This window comes from Mya arenaria, chromosome 8 (assembly GCF_026914265.1).
Source record: "Mya arenaria isolate MELC-2E11 chromosome 8, ASM2691426v1".
NCBI lineage: Eukaryota > Metazoa > Mollusca > Bivalvia > Myida > Myidae > Mya > Mya arenaria.
This window is the reverse complement of record NC_069129.1, coordinates 68,527,569-68,545,501: the sequence shown is the minus strand read 5'-3', so window position 1 is coordinate 68,545,501 and position 17,933 is coordinate 68,527,569. Positions and strand designations below refer to the sequence as shown.

Here is a 17,933-nt window from a genome sequence, read left to right as displayed (position 1 = left end):
TCCAGCTTTGGTGGGTTTTAAAATAACTTGGTACAATTATTTGAAATATTGAGAGAACCAAGATCAAGGTCCAGCCTTTGGGGTCAATGTCACATTTATGGTTGCTAACTTCTGCCTTCATAATACATTTATTACGTTTATGAACCTTGCAAAATATTGTTTACAATCTTGTCCATAGCACACATTAAACGTCTGAATGTTGGATTAACACTACTTCAATTTACTTGTATCGAATGATATTGATCACTGTAGTTGAATTTAAGCAATTATACCTTTCAATGAGCATAGAATAGCTTCAATGTATGCTATAGCTCATAACTATTAGTTTGTTTTCATTTTTCCAACAACAAAATGTGTGGCAACCTGACCGGAATTTCCATATAATCTGCTTACCTAAAGCCAGCTACAAACACAAAACATAGAGAAAGATGTATTTATTTCTATTTAATTGCACAAGGAATACAAATGGGAAAGGACTCATACATTCGAGTTAGCTCTGTTGAACAGCAATCAGGAAATTGACTGAAAACTTGTCTGAACATTTGTGCATAAAAAGAACTTCATCTGGAAGATTTACAAGCTTGACTGTTTTCTACATCAATATTGAAATGTAACACTTAACTAGAATGTGAACATGAAAAATACAAAACCATTCTGCTCTTTCCAGATCTAAACCATACATAGCATACCGGTAGATCCCTTTGCTAAAATGCTATAAGGTACATTTCTACTGCAACAAAAGAAATAAAACATCTATAGTATTAGAAAGCTCCTCAAAATCAAACAAGAAAAAGTATCTACTGTTAAGGCAAAAGAAATATACACCTCTAGTTACACACATACACTAGTTAAACAATCATACTTTTAAAAGAAGTGTTTTATATGTGTATATTTAAATTTATTTCATCAACAATGGGCAGTGTTTTTCACAACTTTATTGATGTTAACAACTTGATTAATGACCTTGTTGTTAATTTTTCAATGAGTAATATGTGCTCACATATTTTAATTTATAAACAAGTACAGCTGTAAAAGTGGTCTCAAACCCTGTTAGAAATACAGCAGATCACGAGTGTATCCATTAAACTTCCAGAGCAGTCAAGATTTGAAAGTTAACAAAAGGTCACGCAAACAGTGTTGCTAACTTTAACAAAGTTCTGAACAATCGGCCCATTATTGTAGCAAAATATTAGTGTATTATTTAAAGCTGCACTCTCACAGATTGAACGTTTTGACAATTTTTTTTATTTTTTGTCTTGGAATGAGCCATTTTTTGCGAAAATCCATGGAAACCAGTTAAATAAGATTGCTGACAAAAATTAGATCGCAGATATTTGTATTTAAGTTAAAAAAATGATGTTTGATGCATATTTCTTAAACTGTTAGTAACGGTTTAGGCCATAAAACATTAATTTTCGAACAGAATTATGAAAATCTACGATCTGATTTTTTGTCAGCAATCTTATATCATTGGTTTGAAGCTATTTACTAAAACAATTGCTCTTTCCAAGACAAAAAATAAAAAAGTTGTAAAAATGGTAAATCTGTGAGAGTGCAGCTTTAAGCATTGATGTCAGACCAGCCAAAATAGGCACCTATCAAAAACTTGTAAAAATATTTAAAACATGTAAATTGCTATTTATGTATAATAAATACAACTGGCCATACGCTACATGTTATCAAAATTGCTTCACTCCATCTAATTCAAAGTTAATACAGATCAAAACTTTACAGAATTTACGGCCATCATATCAACTTTCATATATTGGCTGTAACGAGATATATTTTGAAACAGAAAGTTTGGCTTGAAAAATTACTCTATGCTAATTCAGATTAACAAGTTAAATCTTTAATTTTATTTCTAACACTTGTTTAGTATTCAGTTAAAAATTGTGATTGAACAACATTTTGTTGAACGCTCGTTCACAAGATGGTCCCTCTATCCCTTCAGTCCAGATGTTACCAACAGTCATAATTACATAACATTACACTTGAACACATTACCTGAAGAATTCACTTAACTGGTTCGATATATGACTAACAGTAACTACTAGTAACCATTCTTTTTTTGATTAAACAAAATTTTCTTTTTGTACAAAATTTGATATATTCGTAAAATATGTAAATGTTTGTTCCAAACCTATTTTACCAAAAAATATCACTCACAGAAAAACATGGCTTGGCCAAAATTACCGATAAAAACAGATTGTATTGAAAATATATTTAACGTGTTAAACACCAAAAATGTGCATATTTTTCTACGCCTTGTTAATGTGCTCCCAACTTTAAGGTGAACGGATGAACACTGGGACTCTACATGACAACATGTTATACACAATGATACGACTACATGAACCCACTTCTGTTTTTGTTCAGTGTTCAACAATCATGTGCACTTCAGGTCAATGGTATTTTACATGTAGTTATTTATATATCTTTTCAGTATGTTACTTAATCCAACTACCCTCCTTATAATGACTTGGCTTTACCAATTCCTGAAATCTTAAGAATATGTGCAGCGATCAACACAATTTACTAGAGTCTAAATTTAGAAATGTTTACAGATTGATCATGCAGACTGATGCTTAAGAATTCCAAGAACAGATCTAAACTTAAATAAGGTTTCACTCAGATTTGTTTTTAAAAACACCAATTTTGTTTGACCACTGGAACACTGCCAATTTTGTATGACCACTGGTACACTGCCCAATTTGTTTGACCACAGGTACACCGCCCATTTTGTTTGACCACTGGTACACTGCCTAATTTGTTTGACCACAGGTACACTGCCCATTTTGTTTGACCACAGGTACACTGCCCATTTTGTTTAACCACAGGCACACTGCCCAATTTGTTTAACCACAGGCACACTGCCCAATTTGTTTGACCACAGGCACACTGCCCATTTTGTTTGACCACTGGTACACTGCCCATTTTGTTTGACCACTGGTACACTGCCCATTTTGTTTGACCACTGGTACACTGCCCATTTTGTTTGACCACTGGTACACTGCCCATTTTGTTTGACCACTGGTACACTGCCCATTTTGTTTGACCACAGGCACACTGCCCATTTTGTTTGACCACTGGTACACTGCCCATTTTGTTTGACCACTGGTACACTGCCCATTTTGTTTGACCACTGGTACACTGCCCATTTTGTTTGACCACTGGTACACTGCCAATTTTGTATGACCACTGGTACACTGCCCATTTTGTTTGACCACTGGTACACTGCCAATTTTGTATGACCACTGGTACACTGCATATAGAGCCAGAATAAAATGATATATTATTAGGCTTGGCACTAGTTATAAAAAAGATGCTGAAAAAATAGTGGCAACGGTAGTTGTAGATATATCTTATACAAGAGCTTCACAATAAAAATAAAACTTTGTTTACTAGTATTTGAAACTGCACTACATCATTCTGATTATGATAAGAAAGGTCACACCTACATTACACACTCAGTAAATATTACAGCCACAAAATCTGAGAAAAAAATGTGTATGTCAAGAACTCCATACAGACACAAAATAGTGATGACAACTAAAACAATAGCAAATTTGAAACAGTAAACATTTGCATTTATCATTTAAATCAAAGTAATGTTTTAAGGGATCTGCTCACAACTTTAATATTGGAAAAAAATGTAAAACTTTTTGGAATCGAGTTATTTTACTTACTTTTGTGAAAAAAGACCAAACGTATGTGCAGATACTTAATGGAACAGAGCTTTGGTATTCCAAGGATAAAATGATTCAATAATCAATAGCCATAGCAAGGCTTTCAACAAAATAGACCATTGTTTCTAACATTTTTAAACAAATATTAAAATTGAACTCAACTTTGAACATTTAACTATTCTAACAAGCATTTTGATCATGTTTCCTACAAAGTCATGATAACTTAAAATGTGAGATAAACCCATTTAAAAGCTTTTTGAAATTCAGTAAACCTTCCTAACTAGCCAATAAACGATAAAATCTTACAATCGTCAGATTGAAAAAGCTCCTTCCCCTGATAGCAAATAGACGCACCCAAACAAATATAAAAATTCAATGCCCCCAAACTATACTGAACAAGTGACAAACAAGATTGCTAAGCAATACACATTCAATAACTATGTTTTACCGGTATTCAATGAAAATACTTACTTTGTCCAAAAATGTATGAAAAAAACCTGAATTTGTTAACATTTGAATTAATAGCCAAATGTTATACAACAAATTGCATATGTACCCGTATAAGAATGAAGGAAAAATACTTTTAGATTTTCCCCCCGAGGTTACATCCGCTTATAGCGTGGTAAGTAAAAAAACAAAATAGATTTGAGGAAATATGGTCTTTGACCATCATAAACAAAACATGATGTTAAAATATATCCACTTTTAAAGAAGTCAACAAATTCTAGTAACAGTTCTCCTAGCTAATCTTTATACAGAGGTATTTACAACAAAATGGCGTACATGATACAAAGGGAGGTAATTTTACAAGGAGACACACAATAGTTCACAATGAATTCTTTTAACATGAACTACATGGTAAAAGTACAAGAATATTTATACAAATTGATTTCATCAGAGGTGGCAGAATCTGTCAGGGTTCTTGATAATAACTTGACGTATAATTTATATACCAAAAACATTATTCATACCTGACCGCCACTGCCACCTATGGAAAGAAACCAAAAATAAAATGTAAACCACATCATGACCACAAACACAAAGCTGATGTTCACTTTGGAAAATTATCTACACAATTGTTTTACTTGTAAATAGGGGAAATGGTTCAACAAACTATTTATAGTCATTCACATCTAAAAATCATACTGTTATCAGTTGTCATTAACATCTAAAAATCATACTGTTATCAGTTCTCATTCACATCTAAAAATCATACTGTTATCAGTTGTCATTAACATCTAAAAATCATACTGTTATCAGTTGTCATTAACATCTAAAAATCATACTGTTATCAGTTGCCATTAACATCTAAAAATCATACTGTTATCAGTTGTCATTAACATCTAAAAATCATACTGTTATCAATTGTTATTAACATTTAAAAACCATACAGTTATTAGTCAGTCACCTCTTTTCAAGTTGTTGAATTTCTTTCGCATAATTATAATTAAAATGGTTGAGGTGATTAACATTAGCTATACATATTAAAAAAAACATTTGATATATTTTGCTTGAGGACACAAGAACTCTTGAATACAATCAGGCAATAAGGTAGCACTGGATTACACAATAATAGCATAAGTCAGATAATAAAAAATATATATATATTAACACACATCGCACAAATCAAATGTTATTCTTCATTCAAAAAATACACCTACCCAAAGTTATATTAGAATAGTTTGAAAGAGCCTATAAGTTGACACAGCACCAGAAAAGCACTTTTGAATAAAAATGAAAAAAAAAATCCATAACATGATGGTGAAACAAGAGCAGTTAAGACATTCACCCCTCAACATAACCATCCCTAAAAACAACCAACACACAAAACACCACCCCTCATGACATTCACCCCTCAATTTAACCATCCCTGAATACAACCACCCCTCAAGACATTCACCCTAGAAAACAACCACCCCTCAAGACATTCACCCTTTAAAACAATCACCCCTTAAGACATTCATCCTTAAAAACAACCACCCCTCAAGACATTCACCCCTCAATTTAACCATCTGTCACCCCTCAAGACAACCACCACTCAAGACATTCACCCTTGAAAACACATTCACCCCTGAAGACATTCACCCCTTAAGACAACCCCACCCCTATAGACATTCACCCCTCAAGACATTACAGAAGTATTATCTGACATATGTACATGTGCACATGGATTCCAGGGACAGAAAATGCCAAGAAATTGGTTCAACAATTGAAACAAGGAAACAACATAATGAAAGTTGCACTCTCATCATAATCTATAAAACGTGAAATCTGATCTCAGGGTGTCTGGTTGTACTTATGGAACTAAAGTATGACCTTATTAGAATGGTTGTATACAATGCAATGACAGTTGTGACTTACTGGTGCACACAGTTTTATACATTTGTCTTTGAACACTTTAATTTCAAAGCAAAACTTATTGACATTATTATGTATATATACACTTAATGGTGAATTCAATGATTTACACACAATCATTACATAAACAATCGTAATATGTCTAGTTTAAGAAGTACATATTATATATATATATATATATATATATATATATATATATATATGAACTATTAGCTTTACATATATAGCTATTCATGCATCTATATTAAGTTCTTCAAGCAATAATATATAGTTATTTAAGTAAATATATATAGTTCTTCAAGCAATAAAAATACATATTATTTTCAATGGTTAAGCAAATTTTAGTAACCATGGTAACAGGCTTGAGGTACAAAAAGCGAGGTAGTGTGGAAAGCTGAGGTATTACATCATAACTTTTAAGGTAATTAATTCCAGCAGAGGTATAATCATTTATTGTATTACAAATACATGTAATTATGATGGTTACAAGTATGGTTCCCTTCATCCTGAAAGGTCTTTGTATAAGAACAAAATGGTGCAATTGCTCAGGGGGTGGGGCCATGATACTCCTCAAATTCCTGATTTTACTGAGTGTAAATTAGAACAAAGATACTATGATAGGCATGCTATATGCAAGTAATACTATTGTGCATCTTCCCTCTTGCTGTTTTTAGTACAGGATGCATGGTTACATTGATGATGGATTTAAACTGGATTCTTGCACCTGTTAGAACATGTTAAACTGCTCATACCATATTATGTAAATGCACCAACGTTCATTTCAAAATCAAGCCTGTCAATGTATTAGTTTAAATATGCAAGTCAGACATTTATGTTGAAAAACACCCATCCATGAGGTAAAATGGCTTTCATACTGGCAAATTACTAGTGTGTGACATCACATTATGTAACAGAAATGGGCAGTCAACCCTCCGAATCTCACTAGCACTCTTTATCATCAGAGAAAATTACCTGCCATCAATGGGAATTTAATTGGCCATCACCTTTGTAAACAATAAAACATGAACCTGTGACCCCAGGGTAGCCTCTTAACAGTTAGTCATGCTCATAGAGCAGCATTATGGTCAGAATTGGAGAGGCAAATGTGACCTGTTACAACATTTAGCAGACAGTTACCAAAATAAGCCACCAGTACAGACCTAAGGATATGAATTCTAAGAATGTTGTTTATAAATTTTCTTGAGGAAAATAAATTGTATATTAGATAGCATCATTTTGAAGTGATATTCAAATTAAAATCCATCTGAAAGTCTTCACAGTCCTGTTTCCGTTGTTAAGTTAATATTGAAAACAATTTATCCTAGACAATGCCCAGTCATAATGTTAGCAATCAAAAATATGCAAATAACATGAACCTCTCCTTTATATAATGTTACATGATAAAAACAAAGTAAAGCAATCAATTATTCATGAAAAAACAAGCACACAATTATAACAAGAAGTCATTAGATGATGCGCTCTTTCACGTATACATGTAAAAACACATGTAAATATATCATAGTTATAACAACAACATCAATAAGCAAAACAGAGTGAACGTTTCACATTACATGCTAAGTTTCTGAACCATATAACAACACATCTGCTACAAAACTTAAAGAATCCTGAGGTAGCAATTGGTTAATATGACTTCTGAAGCCCTTTAAAAGAAAAAAAAAACAGAACATAAGTCAACAAACAAATTTAAGCATTTTCATGCACAAAAAGCGTTCCTTTAGTCACTGGTTCCAATGTTTACATTAATATATAATAATAATACAATGTTTATAAGCAAGCTAAAATGAAACATACATATTCACACCACAGTATTATTGAATTAAGCTTTCTTTGAACTTTCTTTTTCTACACACATACAAACTTATAGCAAGCACTAGGCCAGTAATTATAAGATTTCTTCAAGTAATTAACTTAAATCAGGTTGAAATTTCCATAGTCAAATTAAAATATTTGTTGGAAGTATTTTAAAATAAAAGTATAAATTTTCAATGATGTTAAAGCTGCACTCTAACATATTTACCATATTTACAACTTTTTTATTTTTTATGTTGGAAAGATCAAATTTTTGCGTAAATATCTGCAAATCAATGATATAAGATTGCTGACAAAACAAAAGATTGTAGATTTTTATATTTCTGTTCGAAAATTAATGTTTTATGGCTTAAATTGTTACTAACAGTTTAAGAAAAATGCATAAAACATCAATTTTTGAACATAAATAGAAAAATCTGCATCCTAACATTCTGTCAGCAGTCTTATATAACAAGTTTCCATGGATTTTCGCAAAAATTGGCTTGTTCCACAATTGGCTTGTTCCAAGACAAACAATAAAAAAAGTTGTCAAAAATGTTCAATCTGTGAGAGTGCAGCATTAATGAAACGGAAGTATTTCAGAAAATTATTCCAGTAATTATATCATATGACCAGTGAGATATATATATCAATTTGAATTAGGAAAGTGTCTAAGTAAGTAAGCTTTTTTAACATCAACAACATAGTTAACAATAAGAACATATAATTTGGTAGCATCTAACTAGTAATTCTCAACTATTAAACCATATATATTCACACGGTACACTAAATTTGCATAATAATATCATAGTGCGAACAAGTAAGAAACCTTAAACATGGTAAAAGATTTTTACAGAAGTTTAACTTGTTTAATAAAATAACAAGTAGTTTCAGATGCACATGACTAGCTGGGCAATGAATCAACATTCATTTTAATGTATCATTTTCTATGCAGATATTAAACCAGTATTTAGAATATTCTATAAAATATCAAGCCAGATTGAAGCATGGTCCCATATCATTCTACATTTGATATTCTCAATACCTGTGGTCAGTGTGTTTGTTAGGAGATCAACTTGATCAGTGGTCACTCCCTGCAGATTGTATTAACCAAACACAAACATGGTATCTAGCAAATGACCACTCAATCTTTCAGCTTTGGCCACACCATGGGAAAATGACCTTTATGGTCAGAAATGAATTTACATACCTTTTAGAAATTTCATATAGATGGTTGAATTCCATTTGAACAAATTATTTTAAAAAGAATCAACCACTCTCAATGATCACGCCTCTAGCTTTTTATAGATATTTTCACTGTCAATTGTTTGCAGTAACATGTAAAATATCTAAGATAATTAAATCACTGGCCAAATTGAAACAAAATGTACCCTTACTTTAAGCCCATTTCTTATAGGCCACTTTCCCTCCAACTGGCCCAGGTTTTGTTTACTTCACAGAGAGCAAGGTCAAATGATGTAACTGACCACTCATGTATACACACAGGCTTGGCAGGTTGCCAACTTCTAACCACTGACCAGCTTTATCTTTATTCATGATCATAGTACAGATTGTGAGCTAAACACACCATCTACTATTATGTTGTACTAAACAGTCCTTTGAGTATTCATACATTCAATGTTTTACTCTTTATGATAATAATTTTGAGAAAATATGTATTATATTACATGAAAATATCATTATTATATTTCAAATAAAGTCAAGTATTGTAGACATGATCATCTTAAGCTTTGTTTACCTGCTTTGTCAACTGATCATTAAACAATTCAAGTACTGCGCAAATTTTAAATTGAATCACATAAGTCGGCCAGACTAACCTTTGATCCATACCTACATGTAGGTGCTTTGCCCAGCATATTTATGGTAACTGATAAATATTGAACAACTTGGTCTAAGGCTCACATTTTTCAGCACATGTGCATCAGAAACTAATTATGTTACAGGAGTTAAAATTTATTTGAGTCAGAATTTCACGCTTTCATTATTAAAACGGAAAAACCAAATATTGTGTTTGTTACGAAATGGTGAAAAAATATTGATGATATATCAAAAATGGCATATTTCTGTTCAATCGCAATATTAACAACCAAGAGATACAAGCCATAATACATTGTGCATACACTTTAAAGGTTTAAATGCATATATATTCAACTCTCTTACATACCTAAATACATTTATAATAATACTCTTTGCAGAAAGCAAGTGGCAGCATTAAGTGGACACACACATGCAATATAAGCTGTACTTTATGACAATCATTTAATGTGAATCAGTTTAAGGCTTCTCAATACCTCAGCAATTTATGTTTTACCTTCATAAAATGTACCTCAGATGTATCTCTACTTTATTTCTTAGCGTGTATCAAACAAATTTTAGTGTAAAAGAAATATTTTAGTTCATACTGTCTATGTTGAATTTATGAAGAAATCAGACTTATCAAATACCATTTGAAAAAATATATGTGAAATTGAACAACATTCTACATTTAATGCCACATGTGTACAAAATGGCCTTGGTAGTTCTTGATAAAAAATGGTTACAGCCTGAACAGCCTCAGTATGTCAAACATACATGATAAAAACACCTGTTGCACCATTGTGAAATAAAAATACTGAGAAGCATTAAACTGGCTCACTTCTAATTTTCCCTGAGCATTTAACAACATGCCTTTGGCAATCAAACTCAATAGATTTACATAAACTAACCAGGCAACACCTGAGTTAAAACCTGAGCAAGGCAGTAAGCAGACCCTTTACAAGGGCAAAGCATTTAAAATACTTCCACACGATTATTTCCAAAGTCAACAACAAGAATGCGGCTGTCCGGAAGGACACAGATACCAGATGGTCGGTCAAGCTGGCCCGGTCCAGAGCCCGGTGAGCCAAACTTGCACATGTAGTTCCCATTGGGTTGGAACACCTGGATTCTATGGTTTCGGGAGTCGGCGACAATAATGTTTCCTTCCTGGTCTACAACAACGCCTTGTGGACGCATGAACTGTCCATTTGCACTGCCTTCCGTTCCCAAGAATCTAGCGTTCTGGAAATCTGGATGAATAACGAGAAGACGATGATTGTTGAAATCGGTAACAACCATTTGCCCTTCGTTGTTGAAGCACACCCCACGTGGTGAGTCAAAGTGCTTCCACAGGGCTCCATCAAATCCATACTTGTTTATGAACAGTCCATCACTCGTGAACAGCTGGATACGATGGTTTCTTGTATCTGACACAAGAATTTTTCCCTCTGAGTTTATCGCTACATCCCATGGATAGTTAAACTGACCATTCTTATTTCCTTTCTCACCAAACTTGTGCAGAAATGTTCCATCTACAGTGAATATTTGAATACGATGGTTATCCTTGTCGGCCACCACAACGCGGCCTTGAATGTCAGAGGCCACTCCAGCCGGCCGGTCAAACTGACCATTGCGCGTACCTGCTGAACCAAAATGATACTGATACACCCCATTTATATTAAAAGCCTGTATACGATTGTTGCTGCGATCAGCAACCAGTATGAAACCTTCTTTATGGAAGCAGATTCCCCAAGGACGACACAACTTGCCTGGCTCTTCACCTTCCCCTCCAAACTGAGCCAGCATCTGCCCAACAGTGGCATAGTTACGGCCACTACGAACCTCAACAGAGAATGGACTTTCATGGATATGCTTTCCATTGATCATCACAGATATTACATGCTTTCCTTCACATTGCGGCCGGTAGGAGACATTGTATGTTCCATTTTGACGATCCAGTTCCTCTGTGCGATACATGGCACCCTCTGGACTGCTAATCAAGCACTGGATAGGGTCTCCACCAACAACCCGCTGCTCGCCGAGATGATCTTTTGCCTGGATTGCAAACATGGCAATCTTTCCTTTCAGGGCTCTCTTCAATCCATCGCCATATGCAATGCAGTTAGGGGCATAAGCACTGCTGCTAATGAAGCCAAGTTTTGAAATGGCAATATGTAAAGCTGCATCAGGGGGTGTAAAAAGAATACTGTCGTCTTCATGTGGTTCAAAGTGTCCACGTAAAGCTCTAAGCTTCTGCATTTCATTAACCATGCTTTCATTCGTTTTAAGAATATCAACATCACGACCATTGTTTAAAACACTTTCCACATCTTCAACAGTCCTGCTTATTGACATCAATCCTTGCTTTAAGTCATCCATTTGCATGTGTAAGGATTTGCCTTTTACCTGGCGTATCTTCTCAACACGCCTTAAGAGATCTCGCTCGCGTTCTTCCAGAGCAGCCATGTGTCGACGTGTTATATTCCTAATTTCATTAGAAACTGCTTGTGATCTTAGCTCAACCCGTTCAGCCATACCCTGAGTTAGCTGAAGACTTTCTTCGATAGCCTTCATTCCAGCTCTTGCATCTTTTAATAACTTGACAGTAACAGATTTGGAATTATCGATGGCATCTTTGAGGTAGATGATGCTGTGACCAACATGCTCCGTCATTGTGCACTCGCGGCAAATTGGTGTAAGGCAGCTGTCACAATAAACGCGTAATATTTCATGTTCATGCTTAGAGCATGGAGTGTTCTGACGATCACCTTGGGCAGTGGAAAGACTTGGGGAATTCAAAGAAACTGTTGGTGTAATCTGATGCTGAAATCCTCGGCGTTTTATACTTTCAATAAAGTGGTCTTTGGTGAGACGCACCCGTTGGTGTGCCTTGACACAGTTGTCACACAGGTATTCATGGCAGTTCTTACATAGTGAGGTAGCTCGACTTCCTTCTGAGCAGTTACAGAAGCAATCTCCAAAGTTGGCATTTATTTCACCATTTTCATACTCATCTTGTGAGACCATAACGTCAAGAATGTTTGAAATAAAGATGCTAGAAGGTATTCCCTCGATCCCACCAGAGTTGAGCGACCCCGGCTGCTTGCACGATGGGCAAGCAAAGGAGTCATTGAGACCCTGGTCATGGTGGCACCGCTCAAGGCAGTCCTTACAGAACGAGTGCAAACAGGGCAACACCCGGGGGTCCCGAAACTGGTCACGGCACAGCGGACAAACGCCGTGATCCCCTAGAGCATCCGATATACTGGCCATTTACGACGTGAATTCATGAGGTAGAGCGGTTAAAAACTATTCGAAATGGCCTCCTAATCACATTTTGTTTGTTTTGGGTACTGTGACAAATAGTAGGTCAGACTGACATATGTCGTGTCCAAGTTTTACTCAGTTTCTGTCCTTGGAGATTGTACACATTCGAAATGTTCACTGTTTCTGATGTGTTCTGCCGAATAAACGTAGTCCGTCACATGTCGTTTAATTGTTTTGTCATAGTATAATCCTCTGCTGAACATTTAATATCCAGGAATGCACTGGTTTTGCAACAATTTGCATAAAATTCCACGATGTTGATCGTGGGTCGCCATCTTCAGCTTCAATGTAAAGGCGGAGTAACCCAATTACCGAGTTTTAATGTCAATCAAGCGAGCCGACCAATCAAATCACGCGAAGCATATATATTTGGACCATCGCCAAGTAAACAAACGTAAACAGCGAACTGTGCGTAAATTGAGTATTTATCAATTTTAAGCAAGGTCGGAGTCTCTAAATGCAAATTTTAAGCTGCTTAATGACATTTATTTATACTACAACTTTTTTACAAACGACTGACTCTTATTAGCATTCAAATACAGTTAAATATCAAGATAAACTTTCTGAGTACTCGTTCATTCATAATAGTCACGTGATCTCGTTGCACCTTTGACCTTATTACATAAAGATTCATCCATCAGAAAATCAAGACAAAACGGCTCTACATAACACGAACAACATGCTGTCCCAAAAGCTGCTGTGGGCACTAATTTGTTCGATTTTATGTTTACAGATCAGACCCAGCATATATCATAGTGCGCACTATACTACTAATAAAACGACAAGAAAAAGACATCAACGATTTATCTGATCATGCATGTATATATTCAAATATGGAGCTTAAGACTTGTGTAGAAGCATATAGGGTATGCGCATACGAAAGTGCAATGGCAAGGGAAATGTGTACACGCATTTGAATCTGGATGTCTGTGACGACATAAGGCGCGGGTCATTAATGGTGGCTTGGGGCTAGAGACATACGTACTAATATGGGGCGTGGGTCATGCATGCAAGCATTTTATGAGACATGCGTTAAGTATAGGGCAAGGGATGTATTCGGGATATGCCTACACGCCTGGAACAATAGGCATGTGTTGGAGCATTGGACACGATCATGCGTATACAAACATTGGCCAGGAGATTTGCGTACCTATATGGGGCACGCGGCATTTGTGGAATAATGATGCGCTGGAAATGTGTGAAAGTATGTGACGCAATGCTTTAGTGGACGCACGAGGCACTGGACATGAAAACACGAATATGACACGGATATACTCGCAAGCATGGGATAAAAACAACTTGTGTTCAAACACGGTGTTCGGGGCATGGATACAAGCATGGTACATGGGACATGGTTTTAGAAGGACGGTGCAATGTACATTCGAGCAAAACAGAGCAATGGACATGTGTACAGTACAAGGAACATGCATTCGCGCGTGGACGGGACTTGCTTACAGGCGTGGGGGAACTTATTAGACATGCTTGCAATAACAGGAACACTACTTTCACGGGAACTGGATATGAGTACAACCATGGTACATTGCGTACAAACGCGGGACACAGGACATGGGGCACTATTAACGCGTATACACAAGTGGACCTAAGACATGCGCACATACATCATTGCATAAGAGGTGCGCACATACATGGTGAAAGGGACATGCGTGTACGTATGAGACAAGGAACATGAGTAAAAATATTGTGTTATTGTGTACAATTGAATCTTAAGACATGCGTGCCGTGATGCTGGAAATACGGGGCATGCGTGGCAGTCACAGACGAGGGCATGTGTTAAAGGCTAGCAAAGAACACGAGAGATGTATGCACGCACAGGTGCTCGTCACATTGCCTGGATACAGTAATACATTCTTTTTTATATATTTTTTTATTTTTAATATTTATTTTTTTAAAGTTTATTTTTATTTTTTTTATTATTTATTTATTTCGGTCAAGATAGTGAATACATGTCATTTAAACAATTATTCCAAAAAAAATCATGAAAGAAAATTAGTATAATATATAAATAAATATATTTTACTAATTTTCTTTCATGGAAAAAATTGTGAAATATTTTTATTAAATGACATATATTCACTATTTTGACCAAAATAAATAATAATTAAAATAAAAATAAATAAATAATAATATTAAAAAAATAAATATATAAAACAATATGTCATATTGTATCCAGGCCATGTAACGAACACCTTTGTATGCACGTATTTGGAAATTGGTTTAAGGAATATGTTTTTATGTCCGTAATATTTTGTCACAATTATATTACGACTTGCCTCCCTTATCATATTGCACTGAAATGTTTCCAGATCAATAATTAACACATTACATGTACCTGTTATTGTTATTATTTGTCTATATGAGTACATGTAACGGCATGTTATAAACGGAAAATGCATAGCATGAAAACCTACAAGTTATAAAATAATGTCAATGACACGGTACTGTAAGTTACTGTCGTCGGAAAAGTTAAAACAAAACCTCAAAAGGGAGCTTGTGCAACTTAAGTTATAGGTACGGTGTTTCATATGTATATATGTTTGCATTTGTTGGTATTTAAACTACTAGAACCAAATACTCCAGGTTTCCTAGACCTGTTTCAAAAAAGATATTATAGTCGTATAGTGAATCTAAATTATATTATGAGTTTTATATGTATTTGTTAAAACTTCACTTTCGCCAGAATTAAAGTTGAAAACTCAGTTGAAGTACCAAAAACAAACATCACTTGTTGCCAACAGGTTTAAGGTTCAAATTATAACAACGATCCGTTATAGAAACAGAAGCAAGACGAGGGGTTGTAGATGGCCTTTGTTTGAGGATGAAACCGCAATTACACCCGGATCGTACCACAACAAGGCCAGAATTCATAAAGAATCTTAAGTCATTTACTAATTTCGATTCCTTAAAATTTTAATAGTCAAATTCAAAGAAATGTATTTATAAGAGTGTTTTAACGTAGCATGTGTGTATTTTCAATGAAGACAATAAAACTAACGTATTTCAGAAATATTCAGTTTTATATAATATGGCCGGTTAGCTGATTAAATTAGGAAAGTGACTTAAGGTAGTAAATTAACTAGAATGCTTTTAGAATACTGACCCAGATGTGCGACATGTGGGAGTACACTCTACGTACTACTGGTACTACTGTTTCAGCCATTGATATGTATATGTATAACAAAGTATTGAATATTTTGGTTTGTTTTGACGCTACTACCTTGACGCCATTATGCACCTTCATGAGGTGAAAATGTATTCAACTTCCGTGTCCGCAAACAACCGGACAACAATATATTAACCTTCCTTGTCCGGAAATATTTGCACAACAAGGAACCTAAATGTTTCATCCTTTGTAAAAAACATGAAGTATGGTAACACAACAAACGATTTTTGTAACTAGTTGACTACAAAATGCGATGACAGTGAGGTGGCCATGAACTGCCCTGGGATAACGCATACGCCCCGTCCTCTACACACACACGCGCGCGCGCACGCACACGTACGCACACACACGTACGCACACACACACACACACACAGACACAGACACACACGCGCGCGCGCGTAAACACGCGTGCGCAACACATGCACGCACGCACGCGCGCGCGCACACACACACACACGTGTTAAATGTTTAACAAAAATATTCTAATAAACGATTAAGCAAAATACAGTTTATTCCTTAAAAATACAGTGTTAAACAGGAGTTTTTTTAACGAAATATTTTTAAATTTGCGGCGATTAATAATTCATATATAGTTTTCACTGCTCTAAGTTTCATTGGTCTTTTACACAGTGACTCGAATTTTGGAATTCGCAATATATGTGAGGTAACTATGATCGAAGTCATTGTTCATCATTCTATCTCCAAATTAATGTATATGTATTATGGTTTTAATGGGTATTTAATAACCTGTCCCAAAATTCGTAGGCCACGGGTTTTTAATATTATGGTTTACCAGGCTTAGGACCCGGTTCATCAAAGCTCAGAAACAAGTTTTGGAGGGTGTTTTGCTAATCTAAAATAATCTGATTTTTAACAATTGGGTAAACTTGAAAATTCTATAACATTTCATTACATTTAAAACTGTGAATGATGTAATAATGTAGGAACTGTACGTAACACAACTATGCAATAAGCATGGCCGTAGCATTGTCTTATAACTTCCCTTTCTTCAAATCAATATTCTTTAGCGTTCAGTCGAAATATTTTATGAGAATAACAGTGTAAGTATGGTATTTCAAATACCATCAATGCTCATTTTTGATAACCAATATCATTACACTTGTTATATATTTACGTTGATTTTTTTTTCTTTTTTTTTGTATTTGCTCCTGGGACGGTATGCATAAAACATCTTAAGTCATTTCCTAACTTAAGTCATTTCCTAACTCAATTCATTTTCTTAATTTCCCACTGGTCATATGATATAAAAACTAAATAGTATCTAAAACAATTCATTTATATTAATTTTATGCAGTAAACATAAGTTTAAATGTTAAAAAAAAACTTGTATCTGTTTTCTTAATTTGACCATGGGCATTTTAGGAAATTGTCTTGAGTTAAGAACGACTTAAGATGTGATATGGATAACAACTCAGTTATTATTATCATACCCCTTATGAACTAAAAGAGTGTAGATTTTCGCTTATTCATCCCAAGCTTGTGTCACGCTTAACTCATTAAACCTTAAGTTAGTATTACAGCGCCTACATGCTAATAGTCTGTCCGTCCATCCGACCACACCACGGTTTCCGATCAAAATCTGAAGAACGCTTAGACCCAGGGTTCTTAAACGTGGTATGCAGGTTGGACATGACCAACAGAGAAAACCTTGATCCTTGACCAGCAGATGAACTCTATGGCTTTTGAGGTCAGTGGGTCAAAGGTCATGGTCGTTGTGACCGTAAGGTAAAA

At 35.0% G+C, this 17,933-nt stretch overlaps 1 protein-coding gene across 1 annotated transcript; it reads right to left on the bottom strand.

Annotated features, from left to right (window-relative positions):
- Positions 1-6,288: 6,288 nt before the first annotated feature.
- On the bottom strand, positions 6,289-13,289 carry LOC128242863 (E3 ubiquitin-protein ligase TRIM71-like). The gene has a single exon (XM_052960256.1). It carries the CDS (start codon positions 12,942-12,944, stop codon positions 10,644-10,646), a length of 2,301 nt encoding a protein of 766 aa, XP_052816216.1. The 5' UTR covers positions 12,945-13,289; the 3' UTR covers positions 6,289-10,643.
- Between the last annotated feature and the right edge of the window lie 4,644 nt (positions 13,290-17,933).